Source organism: Pagrus major, chromosome 1, assembly GCF_040436345.1.
Source record: "Pagrus major chromosome 1, Pma_NU_1.0".
NCBI lineage: Eukaryota > Metazoa > Chordata > Actinopteri > Spariformes > Sparidae > Pagrus > Pagrus major.
Genome location: NC_133215.1, coordinates 7,372,279 through 7,394,824, shown reverse-complemented (window position 1 = coordinate 7,394,824; position 22,546 = coordinate 7,372,279). Strand labels below are relative to the sequence as shown.

At 43.2% G+C, this 22,546-nt stretch overlaps 1 protein-coding gene across 3 annotated transcripts; it reads right to left on the bottom strand.

Annotated features, from left to right (window-relative positions):
- Nucleotides 1-3,123: 3,123 nt before the first annotated feature.
- On the bottom strand, nt 3,124-20,838 carry LOC141005820 (uncharacterized). 3 transcript variants are annotated; one of them, XM_073477876.1, is made up of 7 exons: nt 19,930-20,838; nt 11,302-11,404; nt 8,957-9,019; nt 8,648-8,844; nt 6,709-7,861; nt 4,501-4,636; nt 3,124-4,187 (listed from the first exon to the last, which is right to left on the bottom strand). In XM_073477876.1, the coding sequence occupies exons 1-6, from the start codon at nt 19,999-20,001 to the stop codon at nt 4,509-4,511; spliced, it is 1,716 nt and encodes a 571-aa protein (XP_073333977.1). In that variant the 5' UTR covers nt 20,002-20,838; the 3' UTR covers nt 3,124-4,187; nt 4,501-4,508. The 3 variants fall into 3 exon arrangements, with proteins under 3 accessions (XP_073333977.1, XP_073333962.1, XP_073333969.1); XM_073477861.1 differs by having other exon boundaries at nt 8,957-9,022; nt 19,930-20,808; XM_073477868.1 differs by having other exon boundaries at nt 8,648-8,841; nt 8,957-9,022; nt 19,930-20,808.
- Nucleotides 20,839-22,546: the final 1,708 nt, after the last annotated feature.

The following is a 22,546-nucleotide window of genomic DNA, read 5'->3' as shown; positions in this document are numbered from 1 at the left end:
CCCTAACCACTGTGACCCCTCCACTAAGTGTGTGTGTGCGTCTCGTCAGGTGCACGTCAAATGTGGGCGGTCCGACCGCACTGTTTACACACGACGCCATGGTGTGACCTCGGAGGTTGCCGGTGGCCGTGATTGGCTGCCAGCTACCAGCTCATTAAACCGCTCACATGGGGACACAGTGCCAGCAGACACACTCTCCATTTGTTTCACAACACACGGACACAGTCGCACACACTCGTCAGAGGGGCACCGCAGGTATGGCAGGCAGCCACATGCACATGCCCACTCCTGCATCAGCACACACACACACACATCACAGTTCGTCAGTAGCAGAAGGTCTGTCTGGCCTCGGTGACCTGACTGAACTTTGGCTCACCCTCATTGGTTCATTACACCACACGGCCTCGCACCTAGATGCCTATTGGCTGGTGGACCAAACTTCAGGGTCATGACTTACAGGAGGAGAACAGAGGAGAAGAATTTGAGATGGAAAAATCTGAAGGAATATGGACATTTTTTGACGAAGAGGACAAAAAAGGAGCCAGAAGAAGAAAATAGAAGAGAAGAGACAAAATAATTACAACAAGGAAGATAAGTGAGGAAAGGAGAAGGAAAAAGATGCAAGCTGCTTTTTAGTGGAAATCGAAAAAAAAAAAATCAACTTTAGAGGAACTAGAAAAAACGGACTTGATTTTATCTTGATGACTATGAATTTTTCACATAGTCCAATGGGTGTCTGAAAGAGTGTTGTCAGCAAAACTAGTCAGAGAATTTTCTCGACGCACAAAAGAGCATCTCATGACAGGAGAGAGAAGAAGCGGCCAATGACTGTCATACTGTATTATAATTCCTGTTTATCGTAACACGGGTCTTATTTTCATTCCTGTCACTAATAACACCATTATACTCACCAAGTGAACTGACAAACCCTGAGAACATGGCGACGTTGTTGACTTGTTAACAACCTGTCTTATTGTCTGACGTTATCAAAACTGAGAAATATGACAGTCAGAGCTGCAAAAATGGAGCCTAAATTCTAACAAACTGCAATTATCCTTTAAGCAACGATACATTTTAGAGTTATAAGTGATGTAACTGGTGTCTGACAAAAAAAAGAGCCCCACAGTGGGCTTTAAACATCAAGATGTGGAGAAGCTTTCAGTCAGAATTAGCAAAAACTTCAATTAGCACTGAATGAAGAGCAGAGGACATGCACACTGTATTACAATTGCTGTCCTTATGTCTAATTGCATAAGTAAAAGTATCAATATCACACTGCAGAAATACTCTGTTACAAGTATTCAAGTATTATCATCATCATAAACTTAAAGAACCACAAGTAATAAGTAGGCTCATTTGAAAATAATATATATTATTGGATTATTATTATTGATGCATGAATGTGTGCATGTCTCCAATGTTACAGCACTATCTTACGAACATACGTCTTGGTATCGTTTTCTGGGCATAAGTCATTTTCTTATCATATCTGAACCTTTGATTATACATATCAATGTATCTTTTCTTTATGTTTGGTATTGTTTATCTGAATCTGCAATGTGACTATTAACTTGAGTAAGAATAGCTATATTTTTACACAATATAATGTAGTAAAGAAGAAGTTTTAGGCCGTAAAAATGTGCGATATCTACTAGCAAGTTAATGATTCCAACCTGCTTGCACATATTCATATTTGGCGCAGCTGTGATTCAGGAGGGAGCGCTGATCCGAGGGTCAGTGTTTTGAGCTCTAGCTCGGGATGCAATGTCCTTGGGATACCTCCTGATTTCTTTCCATCTGTGTTTAAGTGGTTGTATGAGTGACCGAGCATTAAAAATGGGGCACTGATGGCACTGATGAGGAGGTCGGCACATGGCATGGCAACCTCTGTCATCAGCGTGTGAATGTGTGAGTTAATGAGTGAACTTGGCAAGTGTTGTAAAGCACACTGAGAAACAGATGAGGTGTTTGGATGAAGAGGTTAATCTGAATGGACTAACGATCTCACAACAACGCTAATCTCTCCTTCCAGTTTTCTTGTTTCATTTGAGAAGCAAACAAACCGTCACCTCCGCTGGATCTTTATAAATCATCTTCTTCTTCCTATGATTTCTTCCTCTTTCTTCCTCTGGTACAACTTTGTGTTAGCTTCCACAATTAAGATGTTTATTGGTGCCATCTATGTCACTGTGACTCATAACAACACCCTCTGGCATGACTTGTGATACTTTAAAAATAGTTACGGTACAATTACAGTATTGAAAACGGTGACATTTTTCCAAGTCAAACTATCTCTACCATCTCTTTGAGCTGAAACACGTGAATCTCACCAAAGTCGCAGCTTTGAGGTTTATAGGCGACGACAGTGACTTATATTTCGGGTCCATCTTCATGGCAGATTTGCAATATCCAGGCAGCCTTAAAGTGTGTGTGTGTGTTTCCATGTGTGTGTTTGTGTGTTTATGTACCTTGAGGCCTGGTAAAGTACACGCTGAGTCATCACTCTTAAAGAAGAGAATTCGCTGACTGAATTAGCTTTGCAGGGGAAACCCCGTTACACAACAGAATGGCATTTAAACGGCCTCTCTTTCTTAAATTATCTTTCATACAGGCCTGCCCTGCACTCTCTACTCACCGATTCATTTATTAAAACTTATTTACATACATTTTTCTGTCCTTGCTTTTTCTCCTTCCCACTCCGCTGTGATGTTTCGGCTCCCTCCACCTCTAACTGGGCCTTTACCCCCTCATTCTCCCTCTCCCTCTCCGCCGTTCATCTTCTGTCCATTCCTGGTCTGACACCCCCCCCTCCCTCGTCTCTCTTTCACCATACGATACTTCTCTGTTGACGTGTCCGTCAGCGAGTTCCTATAGCAACCAGACATTTCTGCTGACCCCTGCCTTGGTTTGCGTGACAGAGCTGCAGGACGTTCAGTCGTAGGGCAAAGATTAGGAGAGGGGTCTACTGTATGAGTGCGTGTACGCAGCAGAAACATACATGCACACACACTTTACATGCACATGTACTCATATGCATGCATTTACAAGTCCATTCATCATTTAGTCACACAGATATGCACACACACACCCACATAATCCGAAAGTAGACAGCTGCAAACAAACTGTATATTCATTGAATATTTTTATTTTTTATTAAAAATAACATTCATAACAGGAACAGTTGTACAACCAATAATTATAATCTGAAACATGTCGGCAACAATAATTACACTTGAGAACTGGAGGACTTCACATCCTCCTTTTTTTTTTAAATAAGTTAAGAAATAAAGTTTTTCTTTTCCCCCCCAGAAATCATTTTCTAGAAGCATTTATACATACAGTGTTGGCTATAACTGGCTCACAGCGATCTCTAAAAGCCAGGTCTTTAAGACTTGCTTTAATGTGGATATTCATAGCATGTTATCTAGGCAGGCATTTGGTTGTTATTCCATTTTGATCTGGCAGTAGTACAAAAATGAGCAGGTTATCGATATTTTTCCAGTACATTAAGCTACAGTACACGGTAGAGCACTTCTCTAGTCAATGTAGTATGATCAGTGTATGGCTACTCCAGTGTTAGATAAAGTTAGATTCAGACATTGTAGGACAACAGCAATGTTTGGCATTGAGGCCTGAGCTGCACTCTCCAGTTTCCAGTTATCGTCCCAGTGTAGAAATCCAGTTCTCCACATCTCCAGTTTCATCTTGAGCTCCACATTTAGCCCCCAATTATGACTTCTTAGTCCGACTTCTAGTCAAGTTCTCCATTTGTGGACCAATCAGTCGTCAAGTCAAAAGTATTCAAGCAGCCAATCAATGGCTGCAAACTGCAAGGAGAGACCACCGGTCTAAGCTTTGGGCATCTCATAGGCCTCCATCGATCCATGTTAATGGGATTATGTGGTTCATACAAATGAATTCCAGTGTTTAGTGTGACAAATATCCTCCCTTTCAAGGAGTTCATAAGATTGCACTTTTATTATATCCATGAAGCTGGACACTCTGCGGCAGCTCTGGAGCAGGGAGGGTGACTTTTTTTTTTTCTAAAGCTGTTCATGGAAACAGCAGCAGTGTCCATCACCTCAGCATCCGTCACCCCACATCGAAGAATCCCATGTTTCGTGTCTCTCCATATTCCTTTGGTGCAACGTGTCCGGCCAAAAGCTTTTGGTTTGCTTTACCATTTCCTGTCAGGGAAAGAGAAAATCCTATGTGTTATTACAACGTCCAAATGGAATGATTTAAGGACAAATACTGTAGCCTTTCATTTCACCTCCTTGTTTTTGTTAAGTCAAATACACTCCAGAGAAAATAAAAAAACTTGTAAGGTAAATGTTTGCAAATTCATATCATCTCACTCACGTAATATTCCTTCAGCAGGTAGGAAATCCAAAGATATTAATGGACATTCTTCCCTCTCATTATGCCCCCATGCTTCCTCACGTTAGGTCAGTATTACCACCCCAACCCCTCTTCCATCCCTCAGGCTCTTTCTCTCACCTGCAGCTCTACATGATCATGGCTCTGATGGTTGATTTGCTGATGCGTTTGCGGTGCTTCCTCCTGCGGCGGGGCGAGGCTGGTCGGAACGGGGCCCGGCGGGCTGAGGGTGACATGGGGGCCACAGTGGAGAGGGCTGAAAGACAACCAAGAGAAGGTAGAGGACACGGTGAATACAAAAGTCGACACCAAACAGCCAATTATGATCTTTCAACACAGCTCTCCAAGACATTACTGAATACTGAAATCTAAAAAAAAATGTATCAATGATATTGTGTGTGAAGGAAGACAGTCGCACACTTCTTAGCACATTTTTGTCTTGCAACGTAGCTACAAGTGTGTAACCATCTTTCTTCCAACCTGTACTTATATTGAGGTAGCACTCTCCAACATTTGTGTGCATTGATATGATTATAATTTTTCCTTTACTGAGTACTTTATGTTACTAAACTTTGGAAAACAAGTAATGCTGGTGTGTCTTTGTCTACCAACTTGGGAAGCAAATCAGCAAAAGGTTCATTAGGACTGCATGAAGAAGCAACATGTCTTTGTCATTTAGGTATGAGGACTCGATTGTGTCCCTGGAAGATCATAAACCAACACAGATGAGAAAAAAACTAATAGAAAACGTATAATAGCATATGAGCAGATAAAAAAAGGAACCAAGTAACAAATGAATCACTTGAACATCAGTTTCATCTTGGTTTCATGGCCATATATAGCAGCAGTGGAGAATAAACACAGGGTGTGTTGCTCCTGTAGGGGCTCTAACTGCACTCTGAAGGGCGGCTGATAACCTTGAAGTCTGCGTTACACAGTGTGTGACCGCCTGCAGGTTCAAGTCAAAGCATGAAGTCATGAAGCAGTGGGAACAGCAGAGCTCTCGGGGGGTCGAGGAAGAATAGCAGGACACATGTGGCTGTGTTGTTTAGTCATACATGTGCAGTGGGCTGCTTCCTGCCTGGGAAACTCTCCCACTGATTCTCTCTTACATTAGAAGCTAATATTTCAAGACATGCTCCAATACAGAGACTTGTCTGCCATTACATTTGACAAGGACAGCAATGGTAATACATGTCCTCTATTCTGCAGTGATGTATCACGCACAACAGCTTGGAGCAACAGTTGTCCACTGTCAGTGTAAACAAAGACATCTTCCTTGTTACCTTCTTAAAAGGGCCACTCCATCGATTTGTACTCTTATAGATGAGTTTTCTTGTCATTCGGAGGACTTCTTGTATAATGGGTTATGTGGCCCTTAAAGCAGCTCTCATAAATAACCCTGATGATGTCACAGTTATGTCATCAGGGTAATTGAAGCCTGCGTCCACATGCTCCTCAGATGGTCGCATTACCCATGTTGGAAAGGCTTTCTGTCAACCTTGCTGCATTCATGTGCTTTTAAGTCGTAAAGCGGAAACAAACAGTTTTATATTTGGCTACAAAGTTCGGCATTCTTGCTGCACCAGTATGTGCCACAAAAAACCCAAATTATATCACTTTACCTGACTTGTTTTCCTGGTTAATGCTAATTAATTACTTTTCTAACTAATCTAGGTCAATCTATGTGGACAGAAACTGACAGCTCCAGCCTAATACCATATTACAAATTACATGAGAGCAGAAATGGATGGCTATATGAAACTGAATACAGTTTTCTAAGTTGTCGAGTCTCTACAAACATTTTTGTTGTTGTTGTTCCAACTTGATGAGTCCTTTCACCTGAATTTTTCCAGTCGAGAACTAATTTTTCCAATTATTCAGACGACAATGAATGCATCACATTGGGTTTGACACAATGCTAAGTGCACACCTGAGTTGAAAGCTTGGAGCGCAGAGTTTAAAAGATGTGGTTTACAAGTCAGGTAGTGTCTACTGAAATATGTTATTGATTTGCATGATGGGAAATGTAGGATCTAGTGTTTTTGGACCTTATCTTTTCTTTTTATAAAGATTACTGCAGATAGGACTGCAGTATCTTGGGGAAGTGATTTGCCTTTCCCAAGAAAAAATGACATAGGACTTGCCTGAGACACAGACGTAATGACTTGAGTCAGATGTCTGCTTCTGAGTCAAAGTGCAATACTAAAGTCCTGGACTGCCCTTCTCAAAACTTGCGTGCAGATAAAAGGAAATACACATTTGGAAAAATCAACCAATGCGACTTTCAGCCACACTATCACACATTCTCACACAGCTGAGCAGTACCTGTTTTAAATGTGGTTGGTTTTGGTCTTTGCTGAGGAGGATGAGGATGAAGAGGAGTCTCTCGATCTAGTTCTTTCTGTACCGTCTCCAGAATTTTCTGTCTTCTATCCTCCTGTGTTAAATGACCATCCCCACTGGTCAGTTTAGAGTCTTTATCCTTCCCCTGATTGGCCAGCTCCGCCCCGGCCGTGTCCCCACTATTCCCACTTTCCTCCCTCTCGTTCCCTTCTTTCTGACTGGCTGTTGCAGTCTCAGTCTGTCTGTGATTTGTGACCTCTGTATTTTTTTGGCTGGTCACTGAGTCTTTCTGAATGGTGGTCAGAGGAGGGGTGGGGTTTTGTTCCAGTGTTGGCAGCTGGGTCGGGCTGCTAGGCGGGGAGGCGCTGTCTGACTGGGGAGCGTTGAGCCGATATTGTGTCCTCAGCTCTTGGTCCTCCGCTGCTCCATGGTTGTACTGCTGTGGATAATGTGGCTGATGATGATACGGATACTGCTGCTGTCTTTGCTGATGCTGTAACAGCTGCTGCTGCCTCTGCATGTGATCTGGATGATGCGCTTCCCCGCCGCTGCTTGCTACGTGCGCACCGCTTTCCTCCTTGCTCCCATCATTCCCGCTCCCATGCCCCACCTGCTGTGCACTTCCCATGACGCTATGCTCCCCCCTCGCTTCAGATGGCCAGCTGCTGACTGGCCCGAGCACCCCGACAACCGGCTGGTGCACCCCTGGCTGCACGTGTGTGGGCGCCTGATGAACCCTGGGCTGCGTCCAGTGCACCAGCTGGGTGTAGCTGCCCTGCTGCCACTGCCTCGCCACCGGCTCACGCTCCTCAGTGTGGTAGCGCTGCTGGTTGTGCTTCAGGTTGTCGAGGCGATGCAGGTCGGCCTTGGAAGCATGAGTCTTTGGTGGAGCGGGGTGGACGGGTCGGGGGACGGCCAGGGGAAGGTGGGAGGATGGGGGAGGCTGCTGCGGTGAAGCTGGGTTGGGGTTGCTCGTGCCGGAGGAGCGAGTGACAGGAACAGACAAGGAGGAAGAGGAGGACGGAGAGGATGAGGACGATGTGGGAGGTTGGCACCTGCAGCTGACGTGATCTTCCACTGATATGATGGCTTTGTCATAATGTGCTTTCCTGTTTATGTACTGGATCTTTATCACCTGGAAAAGAGGCAGAAAGAACCAAAACGTTAGCACACAAATCTGACACACATGAAGCGTAAGCCTTTAATGAAGTCTGGGGTCCAGACATGATGGAAATCAAACAGAAAGATCTCAAACACATTAATCAGATTGTTTTTATTTCTCTTAAGTGAACATACTGTTGCTGTAATGAGGCGAGTTGCGACAAGCAGCATATGAACGTGATTGACTGAAGTCATTTCCAGGAAATTTGGTGGCTTCATGCCAAGACTTTAACTGTATTTCTGAGGAAGTTAAGGCAGAATTACTTGTTTCCAAAGCAACATCAGCTTGTAATGTTTACACAAGCGTGTAAATCATAACCTGAAGCAAGTTAGAGTATTGAAATGTCATGCAGAGCTTTTTGAAGCGTCTGAGACTTTGTGTTGCATCACAGTACAGAGCTCAGCTGCTCAGAGACGGCCAGCTCTGGAGGAGAGCGTCGGCTGCAGAGCCGGACCTTCTGGAGGAATAAACACCCACAGATTACTTTTTAAACTTTTGGGATTAAAAATGAGATTTATCTTCACTCCATTGTCAGGGTGTTTTTGTACTGTATGGATGACTGCTGACTGGAGCTGGAGGGGTAATGTACTTTACCTCATGAATGTAACATCACAGAGAGGAGAGGGGAAAAAGAAGAAGAACAGCTCTTCCAGATTTAGCCACCAATGGGAACTGTTACCAGCATTTCATCTTTGGTACAGCAAATCACCTAAAACCTCTTTTAAATCATGAAGTCATTCTTTCATGGCAGCTGTGTACCTGCAGGTATCTGCTGGAGGTGACAGTGGGGACACACTGCAGCACCCTGGTGTTACAGCAGCCCGAACATCTCTGCACCTCCACACAGGGTGGCCATAACAGGAAGTTGGCATTGCGGCGATCCAGCATTGACCTCGTCACCTCCATCACCTCCGTCCGAACTTTACACGCCGCCTGCTGGGCCGGCTGCGCCTCTACTGATGGGGGAAGAGGAGGAAGAGAGTGTTGAGAGACAGATGGTTAAAATAGATGGATCGAAATAGAATAAAATGAAGACAGGAAGGGACACAAACGGAAGTGGAGACTTACCAAGACTTCTAGTATATCGGCCATGGGTGTGGTTTGTGAGAATATCATGCTCATCTTCTTCTTCTACTACAGAAAGAGACGGGGGAGGAGGGGAGGTTGGAAGGGAAGAGAATGAGACAAAACAGAGTTAATGAAGACAACCTAATATTTTCCAACTTTAATCTAAAAACCAGGCAACACTGAGCCTGCACTTTTACAAGCGATGAAAGAAATCTGGAAAGTATGCAAAGCTTTGAGGGGCAGTTTTTAGCAAAACTCATTGTTCACTGCACACAGGAAGCCATTTTTTCCTCCTCTCGCTAAAACAATTAGGCTATTTTCTGCCGCAATTTGTCCTCGTGCTGTCAAGAACACTGTTGAGGAGAGATGTGAGTTGTTAAATATAGCTCGTGTGCAGATCTGTGAGTGTGCATGTGTGTGTTTGCACTCTCACATATGTCGTCATTTCATACTGTAGCCCCCAAGTCCTAATTATATCCCTGGTGTAGATTGCTTTTGGTCACTGTGTGTGTGTGCGTGAGTGTGTGTATGTGCAACACACAGATGCATGAGGTGTTATTGGGTTGCCTGTTAGCCCTCATTAACTTCCTGGTGCAGAAAGAGAACAGTTTCGTATTGTTCTCAGGAGCTACTTTCTAATTTTATCTGTGAATGTGTCTAAATGTTATGGGAGACTGACTCCCTTCTTCCTCTTTCATTTATTAGCATGTGACCCATTTTATTCTGGTAAATCCAGCTGACCAGTAAGAAATCAACATACTGGTTCTGCAAGGCTTTCTTCACTTCCTGTGAGGCTGTACTTATGCTAAATCCAACATGCAAGCATGTTCACAATGACAGTGCTAACATGTCCATGCTAAGCAGCTAATGTTTATCATGTTCACCGTCTTATTTTAGCATGTTAGCAATCTAACATACCTTAAAAAGCACTGAACAAAAAGTGTCATTATTTTTGCAGATATTTGGATGTGAACTTAAGTAGTGCAAAGTAAAATTTCGATCAGATGATGGTGCTAAATTACGATGACCTCGTTTGACCAGGACTGTCCTGGTTTTCAAGCTGGGTGGCCCGAATCCTGACAAATATCTGTAAAACCCCCAAATTTCCTAGAGTCCCAGTTTTCACCACAATTTCAGATTTGTCTGTATGTGTGCCGAACAATGAAGGCGTTGTTGTTGAGGTCGTTGCTGGCCTATGAGTCATAGGCAAGCGTCATGGGCTATGCTAACGGTTAGCTGTCATGCCAAAGATAACGTCAGTCTTTTCCAAAGAGCTCAGGGAGGCCTTTCCAAAAGCGCCGGGCAACGCAAGTAAGTGCTGATTGAATTGTCCCCCATCCTGGTGAAAATGAGTATAGTGTCTGCACAAGTGCATACACGTGCATGAATGTGCGGTATACCTAAAGGTCCTGATCTGAGGATTTGAAATGAATGCTAAATGCAAAGTTAAGGGAGCACCATAGCGTGTGTGTCATGGTTTCACTAGAGGTCAGTAGGACTCATCCTCTGGGGACAATGAATACTTGTACCAAATATCATGGCAATCCATCAAATTGTTGTGTAAACAGTGGTGGATCGACCTACTGACATTTTCATCCCCAAACTTGCTAAAACTCCAACACTCACAGGACTCAGAAAAAAGTTTATTTTTGATAAAAACATACACTCTGAGTCACTTCCTCGCGCCCTGTTTCTGAGCATCCTTCCCTCTGTTGGTTCCTCTCTGTGGTCGCTGTTATGTCACCGTGTTATTTATGCATTATGGAATGATCAAAGGGGCATCTATTAATATATGTATGTGTGACTGGGTTCCTCAGAAAGATGACTTTAATGAATTTTTTAATCACCCACCGAGCTGCATGCGCATGTGTCTGACTTTGTGTTTGTTTGGGCGAGGTGGAGGCGTGGGGGGGGGGGGGTGGGGGGGGGGGGGGGGGTGGGGGGGTGGTGTCGCTCTGGCGAACACAAACACACACATCCATATTTCAAAATCTGGAGAGGAATTCGGAGCAGGAGAACAATGTAGTGACCTTGTGCTGCACGTTTTTTTTCTCTGTGTTTCAGTTTGCTCAACACACACCAAGGTCACAGTTACTCTCTCTCTCTCTCTCTCTTGCTCTCTGTCTCTCTCTCTCGCTCTCATCAAGCTGGTTCATCATCCCTGCTGCTGTCTCGGGTAAATATTGCCTTAACATGGTGCTTGGCATGTACTCCAATACTCTCCCTCGCTGCATTCCGATCTCTTCAGGCCTCTGGAGACACACCCACACACTTACCTCCTCCACGCCTGTGTTATTAGTGTGTGTATCTGTGTGTGTGTGTGTGTGTGTGATGGTCATTAGTACCTATTGCATTGGTTTCCTGCTGCAGCAGCAGCTTCAAGTCGTCCACAGAGGAGATGGGAGAGTTCCTCACCAGGTCGACCAGCGACGGAGGAAGGGGATCACCCTGTGGAGACAAACAGTTGTCATGCATTTTTACCCTTTCCCTGGAAACAACTGTTATCGTAAGGTATGCCAGTAAAGTTTCGGGGGTTATTAGAGTGAACAGATTCAGTAGCTGTGTCTAAATGTAGGGGCTGACCCCATTAAATCTTAATTTCTACTACAAATACATCAGGACGGACCAGCAAGGCATGGGATCTAACCAACGTACAATGTCCTTTGAAGCCTGTCTGTTGTTTAATGAGGAATTCAGTTTATAAAATCATATTTTCACATTGTTATGAACATGAACACTGATATATATATACTGAGGCAGTCACTGAACATATAGCCTAAAGTATAAATAGTACTAAAAGTGCATACTGTTGCATGCAGTATGTACAAAGTTGGGACATACTACTTTGTCATGACTGTGCACCTTGATCTTTGACCCTATGGCTCCTATATTGCAGCCTTAGCACAAAATTTGGGGGTACAGATAGCGCTGTCATCTGCCACTGCGGCTTGTGTCATTCTGTCTAATGAGCTGTCAAATGTTTGTGCTCTCTCAGCTTTGTTTTCATTTGCGTGACACACCCTGACGCATGTGACGTATCTTCCAATTCACAATGATGCCAAAAAGTTAGTAGGTTTGAACAGAAATGGAGCAACAGCGGAGGGAAAAATGCAAAAGTTACAAACTGACAAAGATAGTTTTATACATCTTTGCAAGGCTTTTTCTTCCTTTTATCTGGTTTTCATTTAAAAAAATCAAAACGTTTGAGTGAGAGAGAGAGAGAGAAAGTTGAGAGACATGCAGAGAAAGAGGGCTGCTGTATAATATCTCATTCCCCCATCTCCAGTCAACACTTGCTCCAGTTTCACTTCCTCCTGCAGAGGAAACGATGGCTGATTGGTGTTTGTTGCTGCTGTTGTCACTCTCTCCCTGTCTGTTTACCCACAAACACCGCTGTTGCTCCCGCCGTAGCACAGGAAATTAGCCTTTCTCTCTCTCTCTCTACACCTCTCTGTCTCTGTCTCTCTCAGTTTAACATTTAGCACCAGACATCAGACGAAAATCAATATCTCGTGGCGAACCTGAGAATTTCAAAGAAAGTTGTCTGGCAGCATTTATTGTGATTTGCTCCAAAATCTGTTATTTCTCAACAAGATTATGCGAGATTTTAATTATCGGCGGAGATAAGAAGAGGAATGCGTTATTTAATAAACTTTTAATGACTACCATGGCATGAATTCATTATGGATTCAGGGTGGCTGTTTTTGAGACAGACTCATGTGGTTTCTTTGGCGAGATCAAAGGCAGATTACTCGGGCTTCTGTGTCACATTTTGCTTTGGTTGGCTGTAAGCTGATACTATCTTGGAGCAGTCGGAGCCTCGTTTGATAGAGTCACATGCCAGAAAGATGCCAAAACAAATTAAGGAGTGTAAAGAATGTGAGAGGAAAAATATTTTGGGCAACGCTCTGAGATGCCAGGAGAGAAAAGTGAAGACGTTCATCTTTTTTTACTGCAATCATGCTACAAAATTCATGACGATGGATATAGCATGTTTACAGTACAAACATCTGGGCTCTTTAATGATGTAGGCAGCCCTCACTCTCCAAAGATGGAGATGAAACAGCCAGTCAGAGGATTTATTGGATTCTGGGACCATATTCATTAATGAAAAATGACCCCACATGGTAGAAGCTCCCATTGGTTTTGACAGAAAAAACATCACTGATATATTCTGACTTACCAACTTGAATCACTGATTTATCATTAAAACTATCAGGAGCACCAGCAGTCCGAGCGCTTTCTGTATCTATTACAGTTCTTTGGTATCTGTTTGTAATTCATTCGACCACGTTAACCCAAGAAAAACAGTCCTGCTGCCAACTTTCATCCAATTCTTCCAACACACAAACCAGGTTTCTTCCGACACGCACCCCTGCTCTGATAAGACAAAACATAGTTTCTGTTTATCTTGAATGGGTTGGACTGCAGCGTAACCTCACTTGATCTCTGTGTAGCCACCTATTAGAACTAATGTTATTACTTTAGAGGTCAAATTAAGATAGAAACAAGAAGGATTATACAGGACATGCAATACAAGTAGGGTTAAGTTAATGTTGCACAGCGATGATGAGGTCTGCCAAAAATTCTACTAAAAGGCTGCTCATGAGAAAGAAGAGATCACAGTACAGTATTTACAGGGCAGGTGTTACATGATGTTATTAGTTATTAGTTTCCTTACAAATTTGTTGCATTCTTTAACTGAATTTTAAAAAAAAAGACAAAAGAAAATACTAATTATTGTGCATTTCGATCGACTACCTTTACGCAGATATTGGGGGCTGAACGCATCGAAATAAAGAGCTTGTGGCGCCAATTCTCCAGTATTGTGCCATTAAACTATTGCAGAAGAAGAGGATGCAACAAGTGGACTTGACTGAGTTCTTGTTGAGTTCGACTTATGCATTCTTGGAGTGTTCATGCATTTAAACAAGTCAAAACCGAATAGATGCAACATGCGTCCTCAAAAGGCGTAAAATCGGAAAATAATGATATTTCTAAAGGTATCGTTTGATTTTTGTTCATATTTTGGTTGTTATCCAACGAGGATTAACACCAGCTGGAGGACCAATCAGATCTAAAATGATCTCGTGACTTGAAAACTGTCTTTGTATCATCATTTTCTGTCCCTCACTCGGTTCATTTTTCATTGAGCTTTCTCCTTCTCCCTCCTGCTCTCTCTCTCTGTCTCTTTCTGTCTGTCTGCTTTGTGGGCGGCGGTGGCTCAGGACACCTGGATGACTTTCACGAGCCATTGGCTGACCTAGTTAAGCAAACACACACACACACTCACACTCACTCACACTCGCCCCCTCTTTTCCAGTTCACATACAGATGCTTAACCACTTAGCTGTCCGCCCAATTTGTCCCGAGAGCCACACACACACACACACACACACACACGGTTTTCACTCTGCAACAAGCTATCATTACAGTCACAGTGTTAATCACCAACACACACATGCATGTACAAATACACACACACACATGGAAATTAGAGAGTGGAATAAACAGACAGGAAATAGTTTCTCACAAGGACAAACAACAAGCTGCTGGTTTAAAAAAAGGCCAAGAATTGGACAACAAGCTAATAATAGTGGTTTGAGCAGAAGAGCTAAATTACCCAGAATGGCTCTGACGCCAAGTTCCTCATTTGCCATCTAACACACACACGCATACACACAAAAATAGGCCTCTCTTGTTGTTTTTTTTTTACTCTCCAGTCCGTGAAGCCTCTTGAATGCCTTTGCTGCTCGACGTTGTTACGGAAAGTTTGGCATTTTTTCATATCTTACACCGCGTGAGCGTGCGTTGCTAAGCTCTCGGGTCGAGAGGACTGTCTGGTAGGATGTCATGATCTACAAGCAGGTCACACACACACACACACACACACACACACACACACACACACACACACACACACACACAGACACACTCTTGCAAAAACACACACTGCATGGGGGCCTTGGAGAAAAAGCCTGGAAGGCAAAGAGATTGTATGGAATGTTTGAGGAGAAAGGTGAAGTGTAGTGGAATGTAATTATGGGGCCAGCTGACTGCACGCACACACACACACACACACACACACACACACACACACACACACACACACACACACACACACACACACAGTCATACATATACAAACATGTTATCAAAAAGGGACAAAGATCTGACAAAGTAAACACACACAAACACAGCGAATCCAAGTGTGTGATGAGTGACTCACAATCACAACGCGCTGTCACAACACACGTCTTCTTTTATCAGAGATGTGGCAGATGGCCAACATACTGTCGCATAAACTTGATAGAATCGCAGAGCTCGATGGGTACTCTGTTTCTTTTCTCCCTCTCACACACACACACACACACACACACACACACACACTCCCCGCCCTCCCTCGGCTGCAGAGATGAGGGTGCAGATGATGGATGGAAAGACGACAGAGGAGAGGAGCAGACAGGAGGGGAGGAGGAGAGAAAAGAGGAGACGAGATGAGGATAATCACAGAGGAGGAGGAAGAGGAGCAGGGTAGTAAACCTCTCTGCACAGTGTGTCATTAAGCTACCGAGAGGCTCTAAAAACCTTCCACAGGTGCTTCTGCAGGTTTATGACAAGAATATGAATTTCCACAGTAAGCATATTCACTCGTTGGTGTTTTTTTTGATTACAGAATAAGTATAAAAGTACATTTTCATGCAGATTTTAAACTCCATCTTGTGAGTTGTGAGGATCTGCTGCTTTTCTTTGACCTTTATCATTGTAAGATGAATATCTTTGGCCTGTTGATCAAACAAAACAACAGCAATCTGATTATGTTATCATGATGGCCATTTCTCACTCACATTTTCTGCCTTTTTATAAACAAAACCAATTAACTGATTAATTGCTCTTCATAAATGCTCGGACTGGGCGACAAAATCAAATATCATCACAGTATTTTTGATGCGATACCTCGATATTGATATTGCGACAAGATATTAACAGAATTAGATTTTTGATATCATGACTACGTGGGTAAAGGCGAGTATTAGAAGTAGAGCCTGACCGATATGTATTGGTTGGCGATATTATCGGTTGATATTTGCATATTACATATATGTCGGTGTCAGCGTATATGTTGCCAGATATGCACTATTATGAAAACTTCCTTTTTAAAGATGTTTTATGCAGATAAAAGTGTCTGATAACCACAGCTAAGTTGCCAGAAATGTGTGTCTGTTGGCAGACATATGACTATCGAAACGTTTTACTTCCTCATATCAGTATCAGCATCGGTATCAGTCGGGTTTTAATTAGAACAAGTAGTTCAGAAAATCACCTTCCTGGAATGCAGCCTTTAAAACCAGGAAGAGGCAACACTTCCATATAACAACGTATAACATATATAACGACATCCAAGATGTAAGATGATTTATAGTCTCATATCACTCATAATGATATCATATTGATTTAGCCCAGTCAGCTGATTGCCTGGCGTTAAGGCCATCGCTCTGTGCAGCCTTACACAACACAAGAAGTCGCCCTACAAGAACCAACAAGAACAGAGAAGAACAGTGAGCTACTGTCTGTCTCAGACTTCCTCTTAACTGGACTAAATTCCAGTCCTCTTTAGCAATCTTTCGAACTGATTCGATATCAAAAAGAGCCAAAAAAACTCAATGAACACAAGCTATTTGGCGTGAATAGTTAGCATTCCAGGCTAGCTGATATCGTTAGCCGCATGCCTTCAACGGCTATAAAGTAAAAAAGGGTTTTTATTGAGTAGCAGCCTCAGGCCAAGTGCTTGAGTTAGCCTGCAGCATCTTACTGCTTAATTAAAGTTGGTCTAAATTTATTGTCTATTTGCAATGTTTTCTGTTTTTTACCAGCAGAATATTATTATTACTGTTATCTGTTGTCACAGAAAGTGTCAAATAACTCAGAAGTTCTGTAAATTCCAGCTGTAATTTTAATTTTGGGTAAATATATAACAAATCCATACTACTTTTATCATTTATTATTGTTATTTCCATTATTTCGAACTGTCCACAGGACTCTCTGACTAGATTTTCCCTCTAATGCTGCACCGCACGGGGCTTACAAACAAATACTCTTATGCGCCACTGCGCTTTTTCTATCTGACACACATGCACGCACAGAGGCACAACCCCCCCGCTGCACACGCGCACACTAAAACACAAGCACATATGTCCACCAACACATACGCAGATACACCCAGATGTGTGCACACGCGAATACACACACGGCACACACAGGGCACACAGCGTCCGTGAAATCCCTGGCAGATTAGTTGTTGTTCTTATGTAAAATGGATCAAGCTGGGCAGCAGCAAATCATCAGAGCTCGCCCGCAGAGACAATAGTCAGACAGCAACCTGTTCAAAAGCCACCAATCAGCTGTGTGTGTGCGTGTGTGTGTGTCACTGTGAGCGTGTGTTGATGAAACAATTTTCATTTGAACATCAGATGATGAAAGAAATGAGGTCTGACCTGATGTGTGAGCGCTGTTGTGTGTTTGTAGCTCCAGTTCTGTTTAAATGGATTTAAAAATGAACCGTAGCAACCCCTCAGTGTGTGTGTGTGTGTGTGTGTGTGCGTGTGTGTGTTTGTAAATGCATTGTGTAAGCAGTGAGCCTTGATTGGATTGTTCATGGACAACAGCTGCACAGTTAATGGTATTTTATAAATTATGATAATGTTGTCTGGATGTACTTATTATGTCAACCTCAGTGAACCTGTAGTGATTTTTGCTGAGTAATCTGTGTGTGTGTGTGTGTGTGTGTGTGTGTGCGCATGTGTGTGTGTGTGTGTGTGTGTGTGTGTGTGTGTGACTGTGCAAACTGAAGTCTTTTCCACAGACAGATGTGGCAGAACTAAGACGTCAAAGATGTCTCCATTTTTTCCACCACTGGACTAAACATTGTGACAAGAAGAGGATTAAAGTGTCACAGAGTGTCAGTCGGACCTGATGCTGCCTCATGCTCGGGTCACATGTCAGGTCAGCGTTTGTTTCGTTATTAAAAATATGTCTCATGTCCAAAAGATGTCAGCTGCAGTTTACCACAGCGTGCACATGAGGCCGGGCACGCTAATAGTTTCCGTGATTATGCTGCAGACGACAGGATCACAGGTCTAACTCCGCCTAAGTGTCCTCGTGCAAAGAATTCAGCTTCTGCCTGCTGCAGCTTGAGTGTTTGAAGCATCATATTTGCAATGCGTGAACTGTAATCTTCTGAATGTCAAGGAGTTCTCCAATCATTGGTTCCAACAGTTTCAGGATGCGACGCCTTTGACGAAGAGATAATGTTAGATTCATACATTCGTAGTATGACAAAGCTAAAAAGACCAAAGACTCCAACAAAGCGCAGATTCTGCCCGTCTGTGAAGGCATCACTTCACAGGAACAACAGGTAGGATGCTTTAGAAAGAGTCTGTCCTCACGCCAAGAGCAACAGCATCAAACACTCATATGTTCAAATTTGCAAATGACAAAGTAGATCATATCCACAGATCATATCCCATCTCTTACCGACAGTCTGTTTGTTTCTTTGAGCTGAAAGTAATCTGTATCTATACTTAATCACGTAGTGTTTGTTGCTGAACCTTTAAGCAGACCTTACGTTTTGGGAAGACTGATGTGCTTTGCAACAGGCTAGAGGTCATCTGACAGCTCCTCCACATGACCGACAGTTAACGGAGACGGGACATGACCGAATGAGGGCGGCAGGATTCTTCAGACACTTTACCACCTTGTGTCAATCTCTGAGTGTTTATAGAAGATAATAATGCAGGTTTCGTTGGCATGACACGATAAGAAGCTCAACCAGATAAAGATCATTGGCACGTAGCAAAGCCCAGGTAAGTGTTGAACTGCTGAACATTTCCACCAATTTTAGCCATGTAGAAGATGCTCAGATGGAGTTTCCAAATCGCTCTTTGGTCACCTGAAAGTTTCCGTTTGCTGACCAAACAGGTGTCTGGTGGAAACACTGACAGCACAAACTGCACTGAAAGAATACATCTCGAGGGAAAATCATTTCAGTGGTGGGCTCATGGATGGATGTTTGGCTCCAGCCTCAGACTGTAGCTTAACTCCTGCTGCCCTGCCTCACCCTCAGCCTCCCTCTGACAGTAAAACTCTTCCTTGCAAACACTTCAGGAGAATCCCTGTCGTGACACATGAAAAGGAGCTGCAGAGATAAAACAGATCCCTCCATATGACACGAGCTGCAGAGTCACAGAGGGAGATGTACAGGCTGTCATACACACACGCACACTACAGCTCCTTGTTTTTTGCCCTGCGGTTAAACTGTTACACAAAACATCCACAGAAGCACCTCAGGGGATGATCTCTGTCAAAGACTCCTTGCAAGCAAAGGAAATTCTCACCAGTCGAGATATCGCCGTGTTCGTCCCATGACTGTCACCGTCGATGTGACATATCTGAGTCACAACGTGAACTTGCAACCTTTTTTCCTGTTTTCCTGTTATGTTCTTTGGGAATTAATCTTTCACCGCTTCCTCTGAAGAGACCCCAGGCAAAGACATTTAAGACAACAACACTCAAGAGAATCTGGGTGCTAAGTTGATGGTGGAACATAAGGATCTTTTTAGGCTTTATCAGTGTGTTTCCCCCTCACTGAAATCTTCCTTCCAACTTAAGCAGAGGTGTAGTGGAGGCTCAAAGCACCTTATCATCATGGAGACACAAATATGTGAGGCTGCAAATCAAAAATAACTGAATTTGCCATCACACAGACTTAAAAGAACATGAAAATTTAATGTGGAGCAATTATTTTTGGTGGTAGTTTGCCTCCTTGATCACCACTTTTTTTTTTTTATCAACCACTACATCATTAAAAAATCTGTCATTTATAGACTGTCAATCATGCATTTTAAATCCATGTGTTACTCCCCCCTCCACCGGCTAGAGGTCATAATGTTCACCGGCACATTCCCAGGTCTTACCTCAGCGCTTCCGAGCCGCACACGGGCCGCTGAGAGCGCAGCCAGCAGCAGCAGCAGGACCCAGGACCTCATGTTGCCGCCCAGCCTGAGGAGCCGCAAGCGACCGGCTGGACATTTAGCACCTCGGCGTCCAATCCCCCGGCTGCACCGAGCCTCGTCCCAGCGTCGTCGTGTGCTGGCCGCTGCTGGTGCGAGGCACGCACTGATAAATATCCTCAAATGTGTCACTGCTTATAAGCGCCGCTTGTCCAAGTGTGTGCTCACGGTGACTCACGCGCAGGCTAGACGTCTGACTGTGTCCATGCCGCTGGTTTGAAAAACTCACACAAGAGGAGAGACGTCAAGGGTACTGTGGGACAGGTGCGTAATGCACAGTGTTGAGGTGCACGTCAGGCTACAGCCGCGCAGTTCCTATGATATCAGTCTGCAGCGTTGAGAGAGAGTCCCAGTAAGCCCCCACTGAGATCCCAAGAATGTCTCCAAACGTGTGATTTTTTAAAAATGATTCGTCAACATGTGCCAAAGTGCTCGATGCGTCCACCTGAACTCCAGTCCAAAAATGATCAGATTACGAGCTCCTGTTCCAAAAACTCTGATACATGTGAGAATAACGCAGCATTCTCCTCATGAGTGAAGCTCCGCATCTCCAAAGGTCCGTGCGTAAAAGTTGGTACACCTTGGTCTGGCGCGTTCGTGCGTAATTCTCTGGACGCTCCGCTGCAAAAGTCAGATTATTCTCCTCCCGGCGCGATTCACCTGACTGCAAAAAGCCTGTCTGTCTTATCTTAACGTCTCTATTGTCAATAGCTCCTCCCTGTGCATATCTCAGTCTGACTCTTTCTCTCCTGGTTCTGCTCCGTGTTCACAGGCTCCTGGATCAGGATGTTCTCGCCCCTCGCGCTTCTCCTCTCTGGTTGCCTCTTGAGCTGTGAGCAGCTTTTCCACATAGAGACAGGGCCTCCCTCCTGAAGTTTAACACGTCAATCGACACGGATCGTAGCCGGATCATATCGGAAACTGGGTGATTTTACTTTCAAAATAAGAGGATAGACTGGAATTTGCATGAAAATGTCACAATCTCTGCTCTGAAAGCAGCGAAAGAAGTAAATAAATCTGATTTACAAATTAAGACTAGTGAAGTCAAGAGAACCAAGAGTACTGGTTACACTAAAATGACATAACTTTAAGTGATTTATAGAAATGAAAAAGTATGTGAAAGGCAAAAAAAAAAACCCTAAATTCTTTTTAAAGATATGCTGCATTAAAAATAACTTGAAGGATAGTATAAAGCTGTCTAAATCTTATTATTTTGAGACTGACTGACTGACTGCTCTGAATAAAAGTATTACGGAGGGGAAAAGGAAAACTCTAAAGGAAACGTTCATTCATCGCTTTCTGCTCCTCTGATTATTTCTCTTTTCTGATTATTTTCACTTCATATTTCTGTACTGGAGATGATATTTGACAATGTGGCATGCAATTCAAAGTTTTATTTTGAAAGTTCTGTACCGGAAGTCTCACTTCTCCTGTGGCTGCCGACTTGACTCTGGTCCTTAAATGTGTGCCAGGGCCCCCTGTCCTCTCCTCTTGAAGGCAGGGTTTACCACCTCCTTATTAGGAGCAAGGAGACCTGAGCGCCCATGGGTGCTCTTAAAGGGGAAGTCTGAAGCCATGAGACAGATTATTATTAAATGTTTTTTTCTTAATAATTTACTGACTGTGATGAACAAACAAACATTTTACATCCGCAGAAAACGTTTTTAAAAAATGAGATTCAGTTGATTTTGAGTTATATCTTATATAGTTTTTATTTAATCTATTCTTGTTTTAATTTTATATGCTTATCATCATTTATTTTCTTAATTCCTTCATTTATTTGTACTTATTTCTGTCCTTGTGCTGCTTAGCTGTAACACCTGAATCCCCCTCCATGGGATTAATAACGGATTACGTTATTTCATCTTGTTAAGACTTTATTTGAAAGCAGCAGTTGGAGACTTAAAGGTAGTGAGGTCACCCTCCTGTTTACATTTGAGTTGAGGATTGCACCTTTTACAATATGATGAGGTCACAATAAATGCAGCGCTGACATCACCGGAGACATTTTTCTTTATTGGATTATGATATTAAAAAGAATATTAAGAACTTTCAAGGCACAGTGGATATCAGATTTGAGAGTGCATTTTTTTTTTTTTTTTGTTTCACTTCCTCTAATGTAAAATGCATGAAGAGCATTACATCATCAGTAATTCCAACTAGCTAAAGTTATGAGTCAGAGCTGGGGCAAGTGGTTTACCAAAAAAACACTGGAGTTTGTTGTAATCTGCCTGGATTATTGTTTGGATTGAAGGGCGGGGTGGTTGGCAAACAGAAAAACAAAAAAACTCGGTGACTTCACTTCACTGCTGTTTGAGTTGTGCAGACGGGGGTCAGCTGATTTGTCTTTTTCAAACCTCGAACACCTCATGATAGTGTTAGATGTGAATATCATAGACGGGTAACGCTCACCAAGGGCTTCCTTATGGCACAAACGTTATCTAACCAAAGAAAACTGCATAGGGAGCCAAAGTGTGCAACATTTTTCCACTCTGTGAAACAAAGGATATGCTTTGGACAC